The sequence below is a fragment of the Piliocolobus tephrosceles genome, chromosome 10, assembly GCF_002776525.5.
Source record: "Piliocolobus tephrosceles isolate RC106 chromosome 10, ASM277652v3, whole genome shotgun sequence".
Classification (NCBI taxonomy): Eukaryota; Metazoa; Chordata; class Mammalia; order Primates; family Cercopithecidae; genus Piliocolobus; species Piliocolobus tephrosceles.
The window spans coordinates 109,284,249-109,302,991 of record NC_045443.1 but is presented as its reverse complement, the minus strand read 5'-3'; the positions used below and the strand labels follow the sequence as shown (position 1 = coordinate 109,302,991).

Here is an 18,743-nt window from a genome sequence, read left to right as displayed (position 1 = left end):
TCAAGCCTGTAATCCCAGCACTTTGGGAGGCCGAGACGGGTGGATCACGAGGTCAGGAGATCGAGACCATCCTGGCTAACACTGTGAAACCCCATCTCTACTAAAAAATACAAAAAACTAGCCGGGCGAGGTGGCGGGTGCCTGTAGTCCCAGCTACTCAGGAGGCTGAGGCAGGAGAATGGTGTAAACCTGGGAGGCGGAGCTTGCAGTGAGCTGAGATCCGGCCACTGCACTCCAGCCTGGGCGATAGAGCGAGACTCCGTCTCAAAAAAAAAAAAAAAAAAAAAAAAATTAGTCAGGCATGGTGCCTCACACCTGTACTTCTACCTACTCAGAAGGCTGAGGCAGGAGAATAACTTGAACCCAGGAGGCGGAGGTTGCAGTGAACCAAGATCATGCCACTGCACTGAAGACTGGGTGACAAGAGCGAAACTCCGTCTCAAAAAATAACAAACAAAAGGCTGGGTGCGGTGACTCACGCCTGTAATCCCAGCACTTTGGGAGGCTGAGGTGGGTGGATCACAAGGTCAGGAGATCGAGACCATCCTGGCCAACATGGTGAAACCCCATCTCTACTAAAAATGCAAAAATTAGCCAGGCATGGTGGTGTGTGCCTGTAGTCCCAGCTACTCAGGAGGCTGAGGCAGAAGAGTCGCTTGAACCTGGGAGGTGGAGGTTGTAGTGAGCCAAGATCGTGCCACTGCACTCCAGCCTGGGCGACAGAGCAAGACTCCATCTCAAAAAAGCCCAAAAAACTGAAATATTGCAGGGTATTTATCAGACTTCAATGGAATTAAACTAGAATTCATTCACATATAATATCTAGAAAAAAACCCCAAATATTTGAAAATTAAACAAAGCACTTCTTTTTTTTCTTTTTTGAGACAGAGTCTTGTTACGTTGCCCAGGCTGGAGTGCCGTGGCACAATCTTGGCTCACTGCAATCTCTGTTTACTGCAATCTCTGCCTCCCGGGTTCAAGAGATTCTCCCACCTCAGCCTCATGATTGGCTGGGACTACAGGCATGCACCACCACACTCGGCTTAGTTTTGTATTTTTAGTAGAGACAGGGTTTCACCATGTTGGCAAGACTGGTCTTGAACTCCTGACCTCAGGTGATCCACCTGGCTCAGCCTCCCAAAGTGCTGGGATTACAAGCAGGAGCCACCGCGCCCAGCCTGAAAAGTTATACATTTAAATGCTTATATCAGAAAAGAAAAACAGGCCGGGTGCAGAGGTTCACGCCTGTAGTCCCAGCACTTTGGGAGGACAAAGCAGGCGGATCACCTGAGGTCAAGAATTCGAGACCAGCCTGACCAACATGGTGAAACCCCGTCTCAACTAAAAATACAAAAATTATCTGGGTGTGGTGGCACATGCCTGTAATCCCAGCTACTCAGGAGGCTGAGACAGGAGAATCACTTGAACCTGGGAGGCAGAGGTTACAGTGAGCCAAGATCACGCCACTGCACTCCAGCCTGGGCGACAGACCAAAAACCCCGCCTCAAAACAAAACAAACAATAGAAAAAAGTAACAAAACCAAACTGTTGTTCCCAGATCAATGTAATTGATAAACCCCTAGCTAGACTAACAAGAGAGAGAGAATACAAATTGTCAATCAATACCAGCAGTGATAAAGAAAGGATATCACTAGGGTGGGCATAGTGGCTCACACCTGTAATCGCAGCACTTTGGGAGGCCGAGGCAGGTGAATCACTTGAGGTCAGGGGTTGTAGATTAGCCAGGCCAACATGGTGAAACCCCATCTCTACTAACAATAGTAAATTAGCTGGGCATGGTGATGCATGCCTGTAATCCCTGTTACTTGGGAGGCTAAGGCAGGAGAATCACTTGGACTTGGGAGACGGACGTGGCAATGAGCCAAGATCATGCCACTGCACTCCAGCCTGGGTGACAGAGCAAGACTCCATCTCAAAAAAAAAAAGGATATCACTATATATCCTACATATATTAAAAGGATAGTAAGGGAATATTATAAATAATAAATTTAACAGCTTAGGTGATATGAACAGACTCCTTAGAAGTTACAACTTACCAAAACTAAAACAAGATGAAATAAAATATCTGAGTAACAATATTTTTATTAAATTAATAATAAAAAACCTTGGCCAGGCACGCTGGCTCATGCCTGTAATCCCCAAAACTTTGGGAGGTCAACGTGGGAGGACTGCTTGAGGCCAAGAGTTCAAGCAATATAGTAAGGCCCCATTTCTACAAAAAAATTTTTTAAACTAGCCAGGCATGATGGCATGTGCCTGTAGTACTTGGGAGGCTGAGGCAGGAGAATCACTAGAGCCCAGGAGTTCGAGTTTACAGTGAGGTATCATCACACCACTGTACTCCAGCCTGGGCAAGAGTGACTCTCTGCCTAAAAAAAAAAATCAGCTAATACTATATATGCGGTTTGTATCTGCCTTTACTATCTTAAAATTTTATCATACACATTTGTTATTATAGGCATAGTTTTACTAGCTGTAATAACAGCATAATCATTAAGCGTGAGCTATGAAATCTCATGGACTGGCTATAAAGCTAGACTCTAGCACTTGCTTACTAGTTTTATGACCCCGGGTATGCTGGTTAATCTTTTTTTTTTGAGACAGGGTCTCGCTTTGTGACTGCAGCAGTACGATCTCAGCTCACTACACCTCTGCTTCCTGGGTTCAAGTGATTCTCCAGCCTCAGCCTCCCGTGTAGCTGGGACTACAAGTGCAAGCCACCAACACCTGGCTAATTTTTGTATTTTTTGTAGTCAGGGTTTCACCATGTTGCCCAGACTGGGCTTGAACTCCTGAGCTCAAAGCAATCTGCCTGCCTTGGTTTCTTTAAGTCTCACTCCTCCTAGTCATAAATGAGGATTACAATAGTAACATATCATAGAGTTGTGAGGATGCTCTGTAGTAACAAGACATTCAAAGCATTTATTTTAGTGCCTGGCACATACTAAACATTCAATAAATGTTAGTTATTACTATTTCTGTCATTGCAACAAGTAGATATACCAAGGTTTATTTATTTCCTGATTATGGTACAGATTATAGTACATTTAAGTAGTTTCCAAACTCTTTTGTTTGTTTCTTGAGACAGAGTCTCACTCTGTCACACAGGCTGGAGTGCAGTGGCGCCATCTCGGCTCAGTGCAGCCTCCACCTCCCAGGTTCAAGAGATCCTCTCACCTCAGCCTGCTGAGTAGATAGAACTACAGGCATATGCCACCACACCCATCTAATTTTTTGTATTTTTGGTAGAGACAGGTTTTCACTATGTTGTCCAGGCTGGTCTTAAACTTCTGAGCTCAAGTGATCCACCTGCCTCAGCCTTCCAAAGTGCTGGGACTACATTAGCTACCGCTCCTGGCCTTCCAAATTCTTCTTATTAAACAACTTTGTGGTGAGCATATTAATACATAAAGCTGTTTCCCCCTACTTAGAATTATTTCTTTAAGACAGAGCCCCAGAATTGGAATTACTAGGTCTGAAAGTATGAAAACTCTGAGGCTTTTAATAAATTTTATCATATTGTTTTCCAGAATAGCTCTAATTTACATTTGGCTTTTTTGGGGATTGGGGCAGGGTCTCACAATGTCTCCCAGGCGGGAATGCAATGACGCCACAGTAACTCACTGTAGCCTCAACCTCCCAGCTCAAGCAATCCTCCCACCTCAGCCTCCTGAGTAGGTGGGACTACAGGTTCGTGCCACCACACCCAGGCTAATTTTTTTTTTTTTTTTTTTGGTAGAGACAGGGTCTTGCCGCATTGCCTAGGCTGGTCTTGACCTCTTGGGCTCAATGATCCTCCTGCCTCGGTCTCCCAAGGCACTGGGATTATAGGTGTGACCCACAAAACCTGGTCCATAATTGTAGTTTTAAATGTCTTGGGGTGTTTTTATGGAGTGCTGACTTTTTGGTTTAGGGCTGAGCCTGTGCACGGTGGAGGCTGGTGGGCAAGTGCTCCCCTGGCCCTGAAAACTTACCTGAACTCCCTCTCTATGGCATGGGCAGATGGAAGGAGTGTCCCTGGGGGCTTCTTCCTCAGAACCAGATCACGATTAGCCAGCCTGATGTAGTAAGTTGGATTTGACTGCCCGTGATCAAACTGAAGGAGTTCCAATGGGCCTGCAAGTTTGAAAACAAAGAAAACTCAAACCAGCCCTGGAGGACAGATCTGAGCAGACATTCTTTCTTTCTAATGAGTTCTGCATTTGGGCTTCAAAATATCCTCATCTGCCACGCAGCGCAAGAAAAGCACTTCTTACCTGCCTACCAGGAGTGACTGAGTCCCAGGTCTACACCCTGCCAACTCAGGTCCAGGATCACACGCCACTACAGTTTGTCAAAGTCCATTCATTTTATACCACAGTAATTTTCTCATTTTGTGCAGGTGTCCAATTTTGTCCTTTCTGCCAACTTCTCCTCCATGAATAAAAACATGTTCATTCTGTTTATCAAGCACAAACGCAGCCATGGCAACCCATCTTGCCAAATGGAATGCTTTAAGCCTGAGGATGAAAGGTGCCCTTGCACGTCCCTCTGCCTGACACTGCCGGGACAGCTGAAAGGAGTGACACAGAGTCCTTTGGCCTGACACAAAGCTGCTTTCATGAGATGCAATTTCCCACTGCACTAGGCTAAATTCCATGGCTCCCTTGCAGGATCCTGGCTGAGGTGAAACTAATTCATTCTCAACTCCATAAGAAGACTAAACCCTGGGTATAGATTGATTTCACTTGGTTATAAGAGCAGGCAAGCAACAGAAGTCTGCCAGAGTTCTTCCGGCTGGCCAGAGTGGGTGCCACAGCTGTGCAGAGGCCACTACCAATAATCCAATTGCTGGAAAACATCCTAACATGAAGCTCTATCAATAAAAGCCTTTTTCAAGGAGCAAGTGGGTGAAACCTTTATCACCTGGGAAAAATGTCTTCTTTGGCCTGGTGCGGTGGTTCACGCCTGTAATCCCAGCCCTTTGGGAGGCCAAGGCAGGTGGATCACCTGAGATCAGGAATTGGAGACCAGCCTGACCAACATGGTGAAACCCCGTCTCTATTAAAAATATAAAAATTAACCAGGCGTGGTAGCGGGTGCCTGTAATCCGAGCTACTTGGGAGGCTGAGGCAGGAGAATCACTAGAACCCAAGAGGCGGAGGTTGCAGTGAGCTGAGATCATGCCATTGCACTCCAGCCTGGGCAACAAGGGCAAAAATCCATCTCAAAAAAAATTAAATCAAATTAAAAAAAATTTTTAAGTCTCCTTTTTTGTTTTCTTTTGTTTTTGAAATGGAGTCTCGCTCTGTCATCCAGGCTGGAGTGCAGTGGCACTATCTCAGCTCACTGCAACCTCTGCTTCCTGGGATCAAGTGATTCTCCTGCCTTAGCCTCCCCAGTAGCTGGGACTACAGGCATGTGCCACCACACTCAGCTAATTTTTGTATTTTTAGTAGAGATGGAGTTTCGCCATGTTTTGTTTTGTTTTGTTTTGTTTTGTTTTTTGAGACGGAGTCTCGCTCTGTGGCCCAGGCTGGAGTGTAGTGGCCGGATCTCAGCTCACTGCAAGCTCCGCCTCCCGGGTTTACGCCATTCTCCTGCCTCAGCCTCCCGAGTAACTGGGACTACAGGCACCCGCCACCTCGCCCGGCTAGTTTTTTGTATTTTTTTTAGTAGAGACGGGGTTTCACCGTGTTAGCCAGGATGGTCTTGATCTCCTGACCTCGTGATCCGCCCGTCTCGGCCTCCCAAAGTGCTGGGATTACAGGCTTGAGCCACCGTGCCCGGCCGGAGTTTCGCCATGTTGACCAAGCTGGTATCAAACTCCTGGCCTCAAGTGATCTGCCCACTTCAGTCTCCCAAAGTGCTAGGATTATAGGCATGAGTCACCACCCCGACCAAAAAGTGTCCTCTAAAGCACACAAGGCACCTGGTTTTCTGAGGTCAGAATGTGAAGGAGGAAAGAGAAAACTTCTCTCCAAGAAATGGAGACAACTTGTTGCATTTTAAAATCATGCAACTTTTTTTTTTTTTTTGAGATGGAGTCTCGCTCTATCGCCCAGGCTGGAGTGCAGTGCCACGATGTCGGCTCACTGCAAACTCCGCCTCCTGGGTTCACACCATTCTCCTGGCTCATTCTTTTGTACTTTTAGTAGAGACGTGGTTTCACTGTGTTAGCCAGGATGGTCTCGATCTCCTGACCTTGTGATCCGCCCGCCTCGGCCTCCCAAAGTTTTTTTTTTTTTTTTGAGACAGAGTCTTGCTTTGTTGCCCAGGCTGCAGTGCAGTGGCATGATCTCAGCTCACTGCAACATCCACCTCCTGGGTTCAAGTGATTCTCCTGAGTAGCTAGGGCTACAGGCATGTGCCACCATGCCCGGCTAATTTTTGTATTTTTCCTTTTTTTTGGAGGAGGGGGATGGAGTCTCACTCTGTCGCCCAGGCTAGAGTGTAGTGGCACTATCTCAGCTCACTGCCACCTCGGTCTCCCGGGTTCAAGTGACTCTCCTGCCTCAGCCTCCCAAGTAGCTGGGATTACAGGCACCCGCCAAAATGCCCGGCTAATTTTTGTATTTTTAGTAGACATGGGGTTTTGCCATGTTGGCCAGGCTGACCTCGAACTCCTGACTTTAGGTGATCCACCTGCCTCAGCCTCCCAAAGTGCTGGGATTACAGGAGTGAGCCAGTGAACCTGGCCCCCTTTTTTTCTTTTTCTTTTCCTTTTTTTTTTGAGAGGGAGTCTCACTCTATCACCCACGCTAGAGTGCAGTGGCGCGATTTAGGCTCACTGCAATCTCTGCCTCCCGGGTTAAAGCGATTGTTGTGCCTCAGTCTCTAGAGCAGCTGGGACTATAGTTGGGCACCACCACAGCCAGCTAATTTTTATAATTTTAGTAGAGACAAGGTTTCACATTGTTGGTCAGGCTGGTCTCGAACTCCTGGCCTCAAGTGATCTGCCTGCCTGGGCCTCCCAAAATGCTGGAATTACAGGAGTGAGCCACTACACCCCGGTCACCAATGCAAATTCTTTTTTTTTTTTCCCCGAGATGGAGTCTTGCTCTGTTGCCCAGGCTGGAGTACAGCAGCACAATCTCGGCTGACTGCAATCTCCGCCTCCCGGGTTCAAGCAATTCTCTTGCCTCAGCCTCCTGAGTATCTGGGATTACAGGCACCCACCACCACACCCAGTTAATTTTTGTATTTTTAGTAGAGACAAGGTTTCACCAAGTTGGCCAGGCTTGTCTCGAACTCCTGACCTCATGATCTACCTGCCTCAGCCTCCTAAAGTGCTGGGATTACAGGCGTGAGCCACTGCACCCCGCCTGCCAATGTAACTTCTAAGTCATCTTCACAAAATGGGCTGTCGTCTCAAAGCATTAGAAACTGTAAAATCCTCTGAGCACATACTGCAGTCCCCAAGTTCCTCTCCCTGTTGAAAGCAGGCAATCACTGCCATACCACACTCTCAGGTGTAAGAGTGGGATAGGTATACTTTTGGAGATCCATAAATAGGGAAGTTAATGCTTTTTCCCAAGCAAAACTGAAAGCAGCACTCAGATGCACCAGGCCCAATGGCTATTTTCCTCACTGTAAGGCTTCTTTGTCTCCAGCCCATTCCATTAAGGTTGAAAAGTGAGAAACAGACCAAAACCTTCGCCTCGGAGAGAGTTACCAAAACATGAAAGACACCCACATACCTGTGGTCTGGATACCCAGTAAGTCTTTGAGGTACTTCTCCAAGGAATCTTTCGGAATTTCCATCGTCTTTCTCACAGGCTGAGTGTTTGGAACACCTACTCTCAATGTAAAACCCAAGAGAGCTTCTAATTCCTTTACTGCAGTCTCTGGGTCATTAACCTGGTTTCAGAGAGAATATGTATATGTATATATTTTGTTGTTATTTTTCCCTTCTTTTCACAGAATGTTGAGAATATATATACATTTTTTTTAAATTTTACAATTCATGGCAGTACAGGTGTAGAGAATATATATTGAACAGGTGCCAGCAGTCAACCCTGGCCTCAGGGGCTCCTATCTGTTTCCTAGGAGGTGTCCGAAATGTTTGTTCCCCAGTGCCATAAAGACATAGCACTTGAACACAAATTTAATTTACTCAGGAAGGCCATTTTTACTTCCTGCAGAAAGGGTACACTCACCAGCAGTTTTGCCACAAGAGTATACCAAACAAAGGAGACAGGGTCATTTATAACCTGACGCATCCACCCTACTGCTGTGTCTGGTTTCCATTGGCTGGAATGGGAATTTACATTCTGTATTTATCCTGATTGGCTAGCAACTTAGAACTTTTTTTTTTTTTTTCTGAGACAGAAGTCTCACTTTTTCGCCCAGGCTGGACTGCAGTGGCGCTATCTTGGCTCATTGCAAACTCTGCCTCCTGGGTTCACGCCATTCTCCTGCCTCGGTCTCCTGAGTAGCTGGGACTACAGGCGCCCGCCACTGCGCCCAGCTAATTTTTTATATTTTTAGTAGAGACAGGGTTTCACCATGTTAGCCAGGATGGTCTCGATCTCCTGATTTCATGATCTGCCTGCCTGGGCCTCCCAAAGTGTTGGGATTACAGGCGTGAGCCACCGCACCTGGCCTAGAACTTTTTGAAAGAGGCAAAGGTAAAGGAGAACAAAGGAAGGAGGAAGTAACTTGTGGAATGCTGAGAAAAGTAAAAACATCTTCAAATAAGGAAGAGGAACAGGTTATGACCTAATGCTTGCTTGGACCAGTATAAGCATGCCAGGGCAAATATTTAGGCTAAATTGTGGGAGTGAGGAACATAAAGTACATTGATTTCTTTATCACAGCTTGCAGATATTTAAGAATGCTAGCACATGTCTTCAAATAAATTTTGCTTCTAAGAGAAGTTACTATTTATTCCTACTTAAGTGGGGAGGAAAGTCTTTGAAGAGGAACCTCTACTTTACTTTTTACAATTCCCCCTCTTTTTATTTTATAATTTCTCTTCAAATTTGTTTAATACGTTTTGATTTAATTGCTTGGTTTGTCCCTCTAATAGAAGTAATTTTTCCAAATAGGGTGGAGGAGAGTTAGGAGCTAACTCTGTACAGAGTGGCAGAGACAAGATTTTGTATAAAACTTCAAAGGCTGGGCACGGTGGCTCATACCTGTAATCTCAGCGCTCTGGGAGGCTGAGGCAGGCAGATCACAAGGTCAGGAGTTTGATACCAGCCTGACCAACATGGTGAAACCCCGTCACTACTAAAAATACAAAAAAATTAACCGGGCATGGTGGTGTGCGACCATAATCCCAGCTACTCAGGAGGCTGAGGCAGGAGAATCACTTGAACCCAGGAGGCAGAGGTTGCAGTGAGCCGAGATTGAGCCACTGCACTCCAGCCTAGGCAACAGAGTGAGACTCTGTCTCAAAATAAACAAACAGCCAGGCGCAGTGACTCACGCCTATAATCCCAGCACTTTGGGAGGCCAAAGCGGGCGGATCACGAGGTCAGGAGATTGAGACCACAGTGAAACCCCCGTCTCTACTAAAAATACAAAAAATTAGCCGGGCGTGGTGGCAGGCACCTGTAGTCCCAGCTACTCAGGAGGCTGAGGCAGGAGAATGGCGTGAACCCAGGGTGGTGGAGCTTGCAGTGAGCCGAGATCGCGCCACTGCACTCCAGCCTGGGTGACAGAGTGAGACTCCATCTCAAAAAAAAATAAAAAAATAAAAACTTTGAAAGCCAGGAATAATATAACAGCCTACAAGAACAAGTACACCAATAACAAGAGCAAACGAGGTGAGAACTGAAGTTAAAACTTCTTTTTATCCACTGAACCAATGTTTTATTATTTTAGAAAATGGATTATTTATTTTAGAATTTTTGGCAAGTTTATCAGATAGGGAGGTTAATCCCGTAGCACTTTTGTTACAGTCCATCAGGGACAGTATTATTAGGAACGAAGGTACAATATTGAGTTTTAATTATGAAACAAATATCTTTTTTTTTTTTTTGCTAATATTATTATTATTTTTTTTGAGATGGAGTCTTGCTCTGTCATTCAGGCTGGAGTGCAATGGTGCAATCTTGGTTCACTGCAAGCTCTGCCTCCTGGGTGAACACCCCTACAAAGGTCTTAAGCCTGCCATTCACCTCCTTTCCTATCTGTTTTCTCAAGCTGCCTTTTCAGTACCTGTTTGTCTTGCTTCCCATTGAAAATACAAGCAGCTAGTCACATAGATTTCATAATTAACACAAAATAAGATGACTATGAAAACATAGGGGGAAACCCTAAGGAAAGCTAGAGCTACAAATGTAAAAAGATTACAGAGAAATATGTTGCACTCGTGGCTCGTGCATGGGAGGGGGTTCAAAAAGTAGTGACTATTACCTTAATGGTGTGAATACCAAGGCTGGCAGCTGCTTTTAGATTTGGTCCAAGGTCATCAAGAAAGATAGACTCGGAGGGCTGCAGGCCAAGCCGCTCCAAGCACAGCTTGTAGATCCTAAGGTCTGGCTTACAGATCCCTTCCATGCAGGACTCCACGACCTGATGGAGGAACAGGAATGAGAGATGAATGTCCCTAAAGGTGGAGCTCCCACATGCATGCTGGTAAACTTTTTGAAAGGAAAAGCATAAGAAGGACAGTTGAGATTTATTATAACAAGTAATTTAAGATTATGATGATATAAAATGATGTTGCCTTCTTACATTGAGGAATTTGACAATACTGGGTTATAACGTGGGGGCAAACTCGAGAAACCAAAATATCTGTTTCAGACACTGTGACTCTGTGCAAACAAGTAAAGCCATAATAGGCCTCAGTGTCATCATCAACAAAATGGGAATAATATTAATAGTCATCTTACCTATCTTAGCTCAGTAAGTTGTGAAACTTAAATGAAACTTAAGTGAGTTCCAAAATGACAAAGAATTTGGCTAATGTCACATCTTGGGGCTAAACAAAGCAGAAGAAAAGCTGTACATGTCGGCTTTATGGGAAGTAGTTCACCCCCCTCTTTTATTTATTTATTTATTTTTTCAGAAAGAAGATACTGTCACAGGTATAAAATAAATAGGAACTTAGTGTTTATTTCAGAGGTTTAAAAACCCATCCATACTCCAATTAGACAGAAATTCCATGGGAGGGCTGACACTGTTCCTGACATGCTAAGAGGCTCCTATACTCTGATGACCTTGCTTCAGCCACGTATCTGATCTGCAATGGGTGGAGGGTGCTAGTGAGAGTTCAGGAGAACCTGGGAAAGCCTTCTCAGTGTCAGGCTGTCTCTGATCCACTGATTCCCTGAAAGTCCTTTTACAGTGTCCCCAGGGCTTTATCTCCTATAATGTGGGCCCAAGACAGCCACATAGCCTACAACCAATACCCTCTGATCTGCCTTAAGAACAGAACTAAATCTCTGACTTGCCACTTGGAATGACCCAAGCTCTCCAAGGCCAAGGACGAACCCAATGGCCCCTCTCTCTGTCCCACACTTGCATTCTGGGTTGGGTGAGAACTGCCCTTTCAGGTAAATAAATGTCCAGAATAAATTGGACCTTTCCACTTTCTCTTGTCTTCTAAGGACCTGAATGAGCTAAAAAAAAAAAAAAAAAAAAAAAAAAGTCTAAGAAGCTACCCTAAAGAAAACGTCAATAGTGAGAAGTACAGAAGCAGAGTGTCTCAGACACCAATCGATGTAACGTACCAGATGGAAGCGGCAGAGCTGTACTGGCTGAGACAAGAGACGGGACAATGGAGGGAACTGTGGGGGATGGGGCAAAGTTCCAGGAAGCAGACGGTTCCTCTCACTAGGTAAATTACATTTGGGGGAAGTAAAATAAATTCTTAAGATTTGTTTGATAAGATCTCTAGCCTTCTCTTTCTGTTCTATTTTGCACATGATGGCATGAACTTATTCAGGGTTTCTATTACTTTCTTGGCAAACCAGGAACTGTGGGAACAAGGCCAGTGTTTTTCCAAATGTGGATCAGATAAAAATGATTTTATTTATCAAGGCTCTATCCCAGGAAGATGGAGGGGAAGCCTCCTTCTCAAGGTAAGCATGATGGAGGCTGTGTGGTAAGAGAGAAGCATGGACAGAATCCGAAGTCCAAGTCCCTCACTGCATCTTGGGGTGTCTCACCCTAGCTGCATGGCAGAATCACCTGTGGAGCTTTTTTGAAATACATATGCCTGGATCCCAACTAGACATACTCAACAAAAGCCTCCAGGGAAACAGACCCAGCATCTTTACAAACTTCCAGGTCATGTAATGTGTAGGCAGAGTTGAAAATCTTTAATCTCACTGGCCCAACGAAGGGTACAAATATAGCCAGGCATAGGCAGATGTAGGGCTAAGGGAATATGCCACTTCCTGGAGTCTAGCCAAAGTAGCTCTTCCAAAGATGGAAAGAATCAGAAAGGGGCTCTGGTAGCAAAATGTCTAATACTTGAGTTATCAGAGAAATTTCATCCAATGTGTTCCAGAGGTTACCATGACTCTCACTATATTTGGTGAGCTGTTCCCTTTTGCACTGACTCGGAATATCTTTGGAGCAATGGGCCAGGGGAAGAGTCCTTCTGATCCATCACAACTCTAAAAGGTGCTGGAAGATCAACTGCCAATCTGGGCTTTGGAGTCTTGGAGTCTCTAAAGGGAATTATCACTGCTGTTGGTTATAAGACAAAAACAAACATTTTTAAAATATCCAAATAGGGCCAGGCATGGTGGTTCATGCCTGTAATCTCAGCACTTTGGGAGGCTGAGGTGGGTTGATCATTTGAGGTCAGAAGTTTGAGACCACCTGGCCAACATGGTGAAACGTGGTCTCTAATATTAATAAAAAACACAAAAACTAGCCAGGTGTGGTGGCATGCACCTATAGTCTCAGCTACTAAGAGGCTGAGGCACAAGAATTGCTTGAATCTGGGAGGTGGAGGATGCAATGAACTGAGACTGAGCCACTGAACTCCAACCTGGGTGACAGAGAGAGACCCTCTCTCAGGGAAAAAACAAAGAGAGTACCCAAATAGGGGCCAGACACGGTGGCTCATGCCTGTCATCCCAGCACTTTGGGAGGCCGAGGTGGGTAGATTACTTGAGGTCGGGAGTTCAAACTTTGGAGTCTCTATCCCAGGAAGATGGAGGGGAAGCCTCTTTCTTCCCTGGCCAACATGGTGAAACCCTGTCTCTACTAAAAATTCAGGGGTGGTAGTGCCAAGGGCAGTGCATGCCTGTAATCACAGCTGCTCAGGAGGCTGAGACAGGAGAACTGCTTGAGCCTGGAAGAGGGAGGTTGCAGTGAGCCGAGATGGTGCCACTGTACTGGGTGCCACGAGATCCTGGGCAACAGAGCAAGATTGTCTCAAGAAAAAAAAAAAAAAAAAATATATATATATATATATACACACACACATATATATATAAAAATAGGTCAGGCACGGTGGCTCATACTTGTAATCCCAGCACTTTGAGAGGCTGAGGTGGGCGGATCACTCGAGGTTGGGAGTTGAAGACCAGCCTGGCCAACACGGTGAAACCCCGTCTCTACTAAAAATATAAAAATTAGCCAAGCATGGTGGCACACATCTATAAGTCCAGCCACTCAGGAGGCTGAGGCATAAGAATGGCTTGAACCTGGGAAGCGGAGGCTGCAGTGAGCTGAGATTGCGCCACTGAACTCCAACCTGGGTTACAGAGAGAGACTCTATCTCGAAATAAATAAATAAAAATAAATAAATAAGTAAAGTACCCAAATACAGCCAAGCATGTCAAAACTATAGGTTTATCACATGACAGGTTGGGATACACACAGGGAGCAGATGGATTTAGTACGGAAGTAAATCAGGCCGCGGAAGGCAGTAAAGTTTTATTGGACAGCACTGGTCTAGGAATTAATGTCACAGAAATAGAAGGCAACATAGTTCATCTTAGAAAAGGCCAAAGGATCCATTAAGATGTAAGGGCTGAGAGAGATGCTTGTGTTATATGAAGACTAAGGTTTGAATTTAGAATATAAAGCTGAAGTGTCAACCGGTTATCAAATGCCATAAATGTCTGACCTTGCTAAGAACACAGTGTTATTTTAAAGGGTCTGTTTTCAACCTACTGCATTTAAACCTAACTTAGTCAAGTGTCTGAAGGAAAAACTCCCTCACTTAAGACCTGTTAGAAGGCAGCATTTAACGCTGCACCCTGAAGCGAGGGCACAGATTCTGTTCCAATGGTTTTCAATTAGCTCAAGCTTACCACATCAAACTGTTTCCGGTCCAGGGGCAAAAAGCTTTTCTGGTTGGGAAGATAAAAATTATTGCTCAAGACTGCAGTCTGAAGACCTTTTGCCCGAATTTGAGTTATGGCCTCAGTCATCACTGGGAACTGCTTTGCCACTCGCTCACTGGTCAGCAGAGAGAAAAATGAGTCCACAGGCACGGAGGTCTTTGACTAAAAACAGGAGAGGGCAGAGGAGAACAGCAATCATTAAGAGTGACAAACACTCGGGCCGGGTGCGGTGGCTCAAGCCTGTAATCCCAGCACTTTGGGAGGCCGAGACGGGCGGATCACGACGTCAGGAGATTGAGACCATCCTGGCTAACCCGGTGAAACCCCGTCTCTACTAAAAAATACAAAAAAAACTAGCCAGGCGAGGTGGTGGGCGCCTGTAGTCCCAGCTACTCGGGAGGCTGAGGCAGGAGAATGGCGTGAACCCGGGAGGCAGAGCTTGCAGTGAGCTGAGATCCAGCCACTGCACTCCAGCCTGGGCAACAGAGCAAGACTCCGTCTCAAAAAAAAAAAAAAAGAAAACTCTTATATTCTCACATTTCAAAATCTGCAAAGGCAAGTCTGCTATTTTATATATACATATACACACACAGATTTTAGAACAGCTTTACTAAAATATAATTCACATGCCATGCAAGTCACCTATTTAAGGAGTGCAATTCAATGGTTTTTAATATATTCACAAAGTTGTGCAACCATCACTGCCATCAGTTTTAGGACATTTTCATTACTCTAAAGAGCAAACCAGCCAGGCGTGGTGGCTCACACCTGTAATCCCAGCACTTTGGGAGGCAGAGGTGGGCAGATCACAAGGTCAAGAGATCGAGACCTTCCTGGCCAACATGGTGAAACCCTGTCTCTCCTAAAAATACAAAAATTAGCTGGGGCTGGTGGCGCATGCCTGTCCAGCTACTCGGGAGGCTAAGGCAGGAGAATAGCTTGAACCTGGGAGGCAGAGGTTGCAGTGAGCTGAGATTACTCCACTGCACTCCAGCCTGGGCAACAGAGTGAGACTCTGTCTCAAAAAAAATTTTTTTTTAAAAAGAGTAAACCATACCCATTAACAGTCACTCTTCATTTCCCCCAAGTCTCCCTGTACTAGAAAACCACCAATCTACTTTCTATCTCTATGGATTTGCCTATTCTGAACATTTCACACAGATGGAATCACACACCATGTGGTCTTTTTTGACTGGCTTCTTTCACTTTGTATGTTTTCAAGGTTTACTATTATATATACACATATATACACATATATGTGTTTAAACACATATATGTGTATATATATAAATTGTGGAAATATATGTAACACAAAATTTACCATTTTAACCTTGTTTTTTGTTTTTGAGATGGAGTCTCACTCTGTCACCCAGGCTGGAGTGCAGTGGTGTAATCTCGATCTCGGCTCACTGTAACCTCTGCCTCCCAGGTCCAAGCAATTCTCCTGTCTCAGCCTCCCAAGTAGCTGGGATTACAGATGCCCATCACCACACCTGGCTAAACTTTTTATTTTTAGAAGAGATGGGGTTTCACCATGTTGGCCAGGCTGGTCTTGAACTCCTGACCTTAGGTGATCCGCCCACCTTGGCCTCCCAAAATGCTGGGATTACAGGCATGAGCCACAGCACTTGACCATTTTTAAGTAAACAGGGCAGTGGCATTAAGTACAGTCATGTTGTCGTGCAACCATCACCATCACCACCATCTACCTACACAACTTTTCTTACTATATTTTAAATTATATTTTAGTAGACCCATTGCAGTTACATGAGCTATATAAAGAGCTTAGAACAGTGCACAGTACAGAAAAAAATGTTCAATATTATTATTGTTTTAAATAAGCTGTTTTATCAAAGCCATTATGTAGACAATTCCTGTTTTGGTATCTGTTGGAGGGGAGCTTTCAGGTTGCTGAATGCATGGAGGTGCTGGGAGAAGGGTGGCAGGCCCAGAAAGGGTACAATGGCTCTAAAACCTTTGCCCCCAGGTATCTTGTTATCTGGCTGTTCTTTCGCATGCTTCATAATATCCTTTATAATACAGTAGAAAACATTAAAAAAATATATGCTGGAGGAACTTAGTAAAGAATTTTTTTTTTTTTTTTTGAGACAGAGTCTTGTTATGTTGCCCAGGCTGCAGTGCAGTGGCATGGTCATGGCTCACTGAAGCCTCAGTCTCTAGGGCTCAAGCCTCAGCCTCCTGAATAGCTGGGACCAGAGGTGTGTGCCACCATGCCTGGCTAATTCTTTTGATTTTTAGTAGAGACGAGGTCTGGCTATGTTGCCTAAGCTGGTCTCAAACTCCAGAGTTCAAACAGTTCTCCTGTCTCAGCCTCCCAAAGTGCTGAAGTTACAAGCGTGAGCCACCACGCCCGGCTAAGAATATTTTTAGTTATTTATATATAAATTGAACATTGAACACCTAGGGGTGAAATAAATAACCTTTTTTTTTTTGAGACAGAGTTTCGCTCTTGTTGCCCGAGCTGGAGTGCAATGGCATGATCTCAGCTCACTGCAACCTCCACCCCTGAGGTTCAAGCGATTCTCCTGCCTCAGCCTCCCAAATAGCTGGGATTACAGGTGTGCGCCACCACAGACAGCTGATTTTTTGTATTTGTAGTAGAAACGAGGTTTCACCATGTTAGCCAGGCTGGTCTCAAACTTCTGACCTCAGGTGATCCACCCTCTGGCCTCCCAAAGTGCTGGGATTATAGACATGAGCCACAGCGCCTGGCCTAAGAAATAACTTTAAAACATGTAATGGGTTATAAGGTTTCACTTTATTTTCAGTTTAACTAACTTATACATGAATGTTGCAACCACTACTCAAGGCAAAAAGAAAAATATGGAAATGTAGGTATGTTTATCACTCACCATTTCAGAGCAAAGTCTCCCAAATTCTTGTAAAAAATCCTCTGCTATTATTTCTGCTCTCATGAATCTCATCCAGGGCCCATTTTCACCACCTTCCATGAAGGCCTTTAAAATAGTTCCAGAAGGGATACGATTCTGTACCTCCCATTCTATAGGAAGTAAAATATGCAAAAGTGGAATACATTGATACATGCTGGGGTTTAGGGAGCTCAGGAAAATTACCATACCAGTTCCTATGGCCTCGCTGTACTGCCAGGGTGGATGCTGTTGGAAATTTGCAGACATTCACAAAACGCAAAATCTCAACCTCAGACACCCAGAGGAAGAACAATACTAATTTGTACGACAGAGAGCACACTGCTGTGAAGCATCAGGTCCTTAGTGCTTGCTTGAGAGGACTCCGGGCACTGCATGATGAATTTTCTTCCTTGGTCTCATATTCACCAGACCATATGTTAGGTCACTTACCTGGACCTGGCAGAGACTATGGAAGCACTTGAAGGAATAAGCCAGATCCTGGTGGTCCCCAAAACATGCCCTTCCCTCTATAAGCTATAGTAATTCTTCATAGCATGGAATGGATACACTGAAATGTTCGCCTGAAATGCTGTCTTTGCGGATAAGGAAGGAAATGTCTTTTTTCTCAGAAAAAGGCTCAATCGAGTCACCCAGGCTGGAGTGCAGTGGTACAATCTCAGCTCATTGCAACCTCTGCCTCACAGGTTCAAATGATTCTCATGCCTCAGCCCCCCAAGTAGCTGGGATTACAGGCGTGCGCCACCAAGCCTGGCTAATTTCTGTACTTTCAGTAGAGACGGGGTTTCGCCATGTTGGCCAGGCTGATCTCAAACTCCTGACCTCAGGTGATCCGCCTGCCTCAGCCTCCCAAGGTGCTGAGATTACAGGTGTGAGCCACTGCGCCTGGCCAAGAAAGAAATTTCTGTCCACAAAGAGATAAGGCAGTGGATGGATCAGCATCAGCATCTATGGAATACTGGGAACATTTGTGCAAGGATTGTTTCTCCTCATCCACAGTTGCTTTTTCTGTCTACAGTACAGATGCTGGGGGCAAATATATACACACAACATTCATAATTCTATATCTAAGATAAAATACACTTTACATATAGCTTTTGTTTTGGAATTAAAACACCTTTGTTGTTTTTTTCTGATAAAGTAGTGTCTGTGCATTGAAAATTTTTCAGACAATATATTTCATAGAGAGCTATACAAAAGAAAGTAGGCTGAGTGCAGTAGTTCACACCTATAATCCCAGCACTTTGGGAGGCCGAAGTGGGAGGAGCGCTTGAGGCCAGGCATCTGATACCAGCCTGGGCCACATGATGAAACCTCGTCTCTAGAAAAAATTTAAAAATTAGCTTGGCGTGGTGGCATGCACCTGTAATTCTAGCTACTTGGGAAACTGAGGTGGGAGGATCACTTAAGCCCAGGAGTTTGAGGTTGCAGTGAGCTATGATGGTGGCACCGTATTGCAGCCTGGGGACACAGAGCAAGACCCCATCTCTTAAAAAAAAAAAAAAAAAAAGAAGAGGAAGGGGAAGGAAGGAAGGAAGGAAGGAAGGAAGGAAGGAAGGAAGGAAGGAAGGAA

General features: G+C 44.9%; 1 protein-coding gene across 7 annotated transcripts in view; it reads right to left on the bottom strand.

Moving 5' to 3' along the window:
- Positions 1-18,743, bottom strand: part of ACAD10 (acyl-CoA dehydrogenase family member 10) — a 71,696-nt gene that overhangs the window by 35,582 nt on the left and 17,371 nt on the right. For all 7 annotated transcript variants that reach the window (XM_023203559.2, XM_023203557.2, XM_023203564.3 and 4 more), the window contains 5 exons: positions 17,135-17,283; positions 14,229-14,423; positions 10,366-10,524; positions 7,701-7,860; positions 3,996-4,137 (listed from right to left, as the gene is read on the bottom strand). In XM_023203559.2, the coding sequence (XP_023059327.1) occupies positions 3,996-4,137; positions 7,701-7,860; positions 10,366-10,524; positions 14,229-14,423; positions 17,135-17,283 (805 nt within the window). The remainder of the gene's footprint in view (positions 1-3,995; positions 4,138-7,700; positions 7,861-10,365; positions 10,525-14,228; positions 14,424-17,134; positions 17,284-18,743) is intronic.